The 7,129-nt window shown below is 44.4% G+C and overlaps 1 protein-coding gene across 1 annotated transcript; it reads right to left on the bottom strand.

Moving 5' to 3' along the window:
- Positions 1-1,971: 1,971 nt before the first annotated feature.
- LOC147200674 (antihemorrhagic factor cHLP-B-like) lies at positions 1,972-3,699 on the bottom strand. The gene is made up of 7 exons (XM_086120381.1): positions 3,493-3,699; positions 3,285-3,395; positions 3,125-3,209; positions 2,625-2,794; positions 2,434-2,550; positions 2,189-2,269; positions 1,972-2,115 (listed from the first exon to the last, which is right to left on the bottom strand). Exons 1-7 carry the CDS (start codon positions 3,697-3,699, stop codon positions 1,972-1,974), a joined length of 915 nt encoding a protein of 304 aa, XP_085976507.1.
- Positions 3,700-7,129: the final 3,430 nt, after the last annotated feature.

Raw genomic sequence — 7,129 nt, 5'->3', positions numbered from 1 at the left:
CATACTTGCAGGTTCATAAAGGACATGTACCATGCTCATTTCCCAAATGAGGAATTTCTGTTATCAGGACAAATTGGACAGCGCAAACACGAGTCCGTACTAGAGAATATTTACTGTACATAAATGTATATATTTTAATACAGTAAGTATTCCCACTTACGGACTTCTGTCAAACGGAAATTCCCTCACTGGAATAAAAACTGATGCATAAAAATTCAGATTACGATTTTACATTAGTGATCGATTCGTAACAACGGAAGTTCCGGTACCCGTAACTCGGAAGCCATACGTAAGCCAGCTGTAGTGCAAACTCAAGCACATCCCGCTAGATATTATGGAATGAATAACAGTGCCCTCGCTGCTATTTACTCTCATTGGATCCAAATTGGCAACACGTAAGTGACTCTATTGGCATGACTTTTACTGGAATGGCGAACGATGTTTTATTTCATTCATTTACATTTACATCCTGTAGATCGTGGCATCCAAAAAAAGAGGAACGGTAATGACCGTGGAAGGGAGAGTTGAATGCATCCGATTAGCTGCTCAGAGTAAATTGCTTGTGGCTCGACAGTCGAGTAAACGAACGTTTCCTGGAATGCTTTACCTGTTATCGTGCTAAAAACCTTCCGCTAACTGCACCGCTAATTAGAGAGAAGGCAAGTTCCATGGCGCTAACTATGGGCATAGAGGACTCCTGTGGCTGGCTTCAAAGGTTCGTTGCACGACATCAGCGGAGCATTGCTGTCTTGTGTGGTGATCGAGGGGAGGTCAAGTTAGAGACAGTGAGTGGAAAGAAAAGCCACCAGGTCTGTTCCTAGTCTCATTTTGGAGCAAATAGTCCTAATTTCGTGCCGCGTCGTGTTATATTGTATTGTTCATATAGCTGTACTGTGCGCTGCTTTTTTTGATTTCAACTAACCACCCCACCAACTGTGTGTCCCAAATGTGCGTACAGATGGGTTGAAGCTGCCGTGCCCGAGCACACAATTTTTTTGATGGGTAACGCACTTTACGGAGGAAGCCGCATACGCATTTTTCAGGCCCATGTGTGCACATAGCATATACAAATTCAGCCGCTGTACATTTGCACACTGTCAAGTTTTTTTGGGGGGGGGGGCGGGCGTGATCACCTACTTTGTGCAGGTAGTTGCACATGCATCTTTTAAGCCCCGTTTTGTGTGTGCGTATTGGATTATACAAAAGATGTCTGTAATGCCGAGTCTGATTTGTGTTCATGAGTTGTATTTTAGAGGAAGAATTATATTCACGGATGAAAGAAAGCTATGAGAACAGTTTGTGTAAATACAGAGCCTTTTTTGTCTTAAGGTTGACTGATGTGTTCTTTTTTTTTTTTAAATGTTCTGTAAAGTCAATGTGATGTATTTTAACTGTCCTGGAAATCCTTTTCACAATTGCAGCTGTTGTGAAAGTGCTGCATCAAAGATGTTTAATTCACACCTGTTGATATGCAAGGGGGGGGGGGGGGGGGATCTCCCAAATGTTAATAAACTCAATGTATGAAAAACCGGGTAAATGGGAGGATCTATGAAACCTCCCAAAATTAAATGCAAACTATTGAATCCACAAACAGGTGCTGAAGTGTACGTGGGGGAAGTTTTTTATTTTTTAAATACCAACAACCAAGTTTGAGAACAGGTAAACAAACTGTGCCCAGGCCTCATGGGTCACCATCGTAACCGTTTTGGATGTCTCCCTCCAACAAACCCAATTCAAATGAGCTCAGCAAATTTCAGCAGAAGCCTGCAATCTTGATCATTTGAATTGAGGAGCAAATTCTGAGAAAAATACAAGGGTTGTGATCCTTAGGATTTAAGAGTCATTAAGTAAAGATTTTCATTAAAGGAAATACATTTTGCATCAAAGCCAAGTAAATTAAGGAAAAATGAAGCATTTTTTTGCAGCACAGGCAAACGGCAGGTCAATTTATTTCATTTGAAAGAGAGTACATCACTTTAGTGGGAAGGGACAAATGCTGTGGATGGACGGCTCTGAATTTTTCAGCTGTTCCTTGCACGTGCAAGCTTCCGCACTCTGATGGAACAGCGGCATGCAAATGGGCTCCGGCTCACCAGCTGGGAGGGTCTCTGAATTCTGTGGAGGCCCAGGAGGAACAATGGGGTGCTCTGCCGCCCAAATAGATTTGGCAGTTTTGCTACCGACTTACCTTTGGAGGGTAGATTTCACACTCAAGTTCTCCCACTTGTCTGTGAGAGTTGTAGTAGGCGGTTTGGCAGTAGGCGTGATTCTTCCAGAGAAGACAGAAAAGAATTCAATGCTTTGGAGCTTTTAACAAATTATCAACCGGGTAATGAATCAGTTGTCAGAAACCCATCAAGCACGTTCAAGAAACTCAAGGCAAAACCTGTATGCACCCCTAGTATAGACTGATCTAGTCAAGAAGCAACTCACAGCTCGGTCAGGGCAGAGAGGCGTGCAGGCCGCAAAAGTATGCGTGGCCTCTCGGGGACATGTAGTCTCCACTAGGGCAAACTTGAGCCAAGTGATGGTTCCGATGGTTGTGATGTGCTGCAAACGCAAAGACATTGAGGCGCTTAAAGAGGAAGCCTGACACAAATTGTGGAAGGGGAAGAAGTCATCACCTCCTCAGTTAGCTGAGCCACTTCGAGCAGGGTGAAGTAATGGTGGTGGTTCATCTGTTGATTGAACCTGACCACCGCCTCCTGCACGGCGCTGACACCAGTCTTGTCGTTGAGGGACAACAACTTGGGGCAGGAAGGACAAAGGGTCATCATCTCATCTTTGGTGTGGTCTGGTACCAGAAAAGAGCACGTTCACCATCACGGATTGACTTGAAACTCCACTACAGCTCACGAGCCAAAATAATGTGACCAGTAAGAAACATGGCCCCCCCAAGTTACCATTCTCTTAACTCAAATGATAATTTTCCATCAGATTCATTTGAGTTTCAAATTAAATATTGAGCTTCCATTTCAACAATCTCAGTCACCCAACCTTAGGAGCCGAACTTGAGGGCTGGTTTCAACTCCTGAGGACTGGCAACAAGCCACAGATTCCCATACATGTCAGAATGGGGGGGGGGGGGGGGGGAGTAGGACAAGGTGTGTCTGCAGTTCTTGACCTGGTCTGGTGGTGCATTCGTATCGGGTGATTTTGGCCACACCCCACATGACCCAAAACTTAACACTGCAGGTGGCCACTGCGCCCTAAGTGACAGTAACTCAGTTAGCACATCACCAACAGACACAGCCATCAACTCGCAGGACCAAAGGAATATTCACCCGTTCGTTCCTTTGCCACAGCTCGCATTGGTCCACAGGTTTGGGGTTGGTAAAATGACATTTGGTCTGCAGCAGCTTCACATTCACATCAATGTGGCAACCTCCAGAAAACTGCAAGGAGACATAAGGAAAACCAACTTAAATGGTTACAACAGCCACCATTCAAGAGCGCGAGCTATAGAAGTGATAAAAACTAAAAAGCACCAACCTGTTGGTAATTGCTTCTTTGGACCTCATGCAGGCTGAATTTGTAGCCATGCTTGTGATGTCGGTTGATGTGCTGGACAGACATGTTGGCCGCCACTGTCACACTGTCCTCACGGCATGTTACAGAAAGCAAAGGTTTAGATGCCACCAAACCAGGAAGAGCCAAAACACAACAAAGGAGAACAGAAGTCAATATATGAGCCACCATCATGCCCAGCGTTGAAGAACCACAACCAGGAAACATCACACCAACGCTCGCACATGCTCTTTAAGCAGGCTGAGGAGCTCCAACAACCAATCGCAGCGGACGACAAACACCTGACACCTGGCAGCTAATTAGCACTGGGCCTGCTTTCAATCAGTCACCACGGCAACGCCTCATACGTCTCAGTTGAGGAAAAGTGAATTGGGCTCCAATTTTGAAAAAGAACCTTTTTTTTCGGAGTAAACACTTTTTTTGAGACAGAACAGGTAAACTTTTATCACTTTAGGACTGACCATTTGGCAAGTTCAGCGGGTTCCTGCGCTTTGCAGGGATAGCGAACCAGCCCGACAGAAAATAGCCAAAAACTGAAAAGAACCCATGCTCCCTGATAGGGGTAAAAACATTTCCATCCATCCATCCATCCATTTTCTGAACTGTTTCATCCTCACAAGGGTGGCAGGGTGTGCTGGAGGCGCACACCCTGAACCGGTTGCCAGCCAATCACAGCGCACACTGAGACAAACAACCACCCGCACTCAAACTCACACCTAAGGACAATTTTGAGTGTTCAATCAGCCTGCCATGCATGTTTTTGTAATGTGGGAGGAAACTGGAGTACCCGGTGAAAACCCATGCAGGCCCGGGGAGAACATGTAAACTCCACACAGGAAGGCCGGGGTGTGTCATCATGCGCGCTGTCATGATGATGTCTCTGATCCACTGGCGAAAGGAGACTTGGATGCTCTCCTCTTTCATCCAGAACCGCTTTTAACAATACAGTATATGCACGCACATATACAATGGAACCCCAAGACATGAAAGATCCTCTTTACAAACTTTTCAAGTTGCGCACAAAGTTTTTGTAGAATTGCTGCCTCTAATTTCATTATCTTGTGCGTCTTGTGCTCTTTCACCATCATTGTTTAAGTGCGTAATTTTTTGTGGCAGTTGTGCATTTTTTTTTTTTACTCCTCAGAATTACTTAAAGTTTATTATTAGCTGCAAATGCACTAAAAAGGCCATATAAAACTCAATGTCTGCTCCGCGACACCCGATTGATAGAAAGCTGTTGTATGTGTGGCCGTAAATTCTGTTTACAGACGCGCTTCGTCCAATCACAATTACAACAGCGGCCGCCCCTGAAAGCGTACTAACCAATCATTTATGGAGTGTGTGATTTCTTCATAATGAGGTATATTTTCAATTATTTTTATATTGTACTATTTTTTTCTTTTTAACCACACTCAGATTAAGAGGAAAAGACACACACACACACACACACACATTCACACACACACACGCATAGATATGTATATAAAATTTTTTGAATGCCCTCAAAACATCCTACGCAGAAAACACTTATAACAACCAACAATATGCTGCCGTATGGCATGTAAGCATGATGTCCCCTTCACGTTTCTGCCTGCTCCCTCATGTATGCCTGCTTAGCCTCATAAACTGTCTCACAAAGAGCAGCTCAAGTGATACTCATGACTGTGATCCAATCCAGAAAGGCCTCTATTTTTTCCTTGAGTATCATTAGCTTTTACCAGGATGGTTCCTCTATGCGGCACCAAAGCAAATAGGAACTGTCAGTTGCCACAACTGACAGTTCCTATTTGCTGGTTCGTGTAGTATAAACATCATCAGACAGCCTAATTTCACTGGATCTTAACGAAAAGGTTATGATCAAACATGGATCCCATTTATAGAATCCCATGCTGAGAAATCATCTCTTTGGAACTTCACTCAGTAAATGTTCCATATATCTTGTACCCAGTGGCTATGGCTAACTACCCAACTCACATAATCTTTTTCTTTTTTAAATAAAATTGCTTGGACCGCCCCCTCCATGCATTCCCTCCCTCTCCTCTCTCTTGCACCTGCTGCTGTGAACAGCGGGGGCCCAGTGTGTGTTTCTGTTCATCCCTTGCTTTTTTTTCCCTCTTGCTCTCACCACTTCATTCCTCTCTGCCTTTCTTTCATGTGTGCTCTGCTGTCAAGCCCAGCTGGATCAGGCCTGTCAGTGTAGACACACACACATTCTTTGTTAGTTTGAAACAAGCAGTTTGAAAGCAGAAATCGAGTCGTTTTTGCGAGTGACCTTTTCCTCGAAGTCAAATTTACATTATATGTTCCCCGCCCCCCTCAAAATATTTATATTGAACATTTCTCTTAAAATCTCATTTCATTGTTTACCCCCCAAAATCAATTCACTCAAAATTGGACTATTATTTCTTTGTTCTGCATTTCAGTTCAAATCAGTAAAAATTAGGCCTACTCGCGTTGTAATTTAGGGCAGTTTCGGACCCAGTGCAAGTGCAAATAAGCAATGTCTGTATTCTACAATAGTAGTGAATGGTGGCATGACAACTTCCATTAAAGGATACAGTGGATGTCCACTTATTTATGGGGTATAGAACCTTGCCGGCCCATGAATAAAAAAATGCATAATAGCCGCTCTGCTGAACTGCAGTGTGATCGCTCTTCTTTATTTTTTTTTGAGTAAACCCCAAACATAATTATACAAAAAAAAAGCTGTGGGTGCCGAACTGCCAGACATAGGAGTGAGGTATGTAAATAGTTGCATAGGTGATAAAAAATCAGGAAAATGGGAGCAGGCAGCAGGTTGCCAAGGAGAGTGAGGCCTGGCCAGATCGGTTGTAGAATCATGACACACACGAGACAGCACACCAGTTAAAAGGCAGAAAAAAATACAGGTGTACATCTGCAGTTCAAGTTGCTACAGACGTATTTCTGAGGCCTGGCTCATTTTAAGGGAAAATGCTCAAAAAACGACGGCCTGGTGATCGAGTGGTTAGCGTGTTGTACCTCACGGTGCAGAGGTCGTGAATTCGATTCCAGCTCCGGCCTTCGTGTAGGGAGTTTGCATGTTCACCCCAGGCCTGCTTGGGTTTTCTCCGGGTGCTCTTGTTCCTCCCACATTCCAAAAACACGCATGGCAGGCTGATTGAACACTGCAAATTGTCCCTAGGTGCGAGTGTGAGTGCGGATGGTTGTTCGTCTCTGTGTGCCCTGCGATTCGCTGGCAACCGGTTCAGGGTGTCCCCCTGCCGACTGCTCGAAGACAGCTGGGATTGTCTCCAACACGCCCCGCGACCCTTGCAAGGATAAAGCGGATCGGAAAATGGATGGAGGGTTACCTTTCATGAAATCAATCATCATCGAAAGTGTTTTCAAATGACCGACTACACCCCCAGTATAACGTTGACACACTTTTAGTCCAACCCTGGCCAAACACGATTTTCCAGAGAGTCCAATTTACTTTTGTCTTTGTGTATGATACTTGCAGAGAAAGCCATTTTCTCAGGCTGGAATTTGGGGGAAGCGAATCAGAAAGTGGATGGATGGATGGAAGCCCAAAAAAACGACTTTACTGACGTTTCATTTGCGAGTTGCATAAAGAAAATAA

This window comes from Hippocampus guttulatus, chromosome 9 (genome assembly GCF_054856545.1).
Source record: "Hippocampus guttulatus isolate MCC_2025c chromosome 9, RoL_Hgut_1.0, whole genome shotgun sequence".
NCBI classification, from domain to species: Eukaryota; Metazoa; Chordata; class Actinopteri; order Syngnathiformes; family Syngnathidae; genus Hippocampus; species Hippocampus guttulatus.
This window is presented reverse-complemented; position numbering and strand designations above follow the sequence as displayed.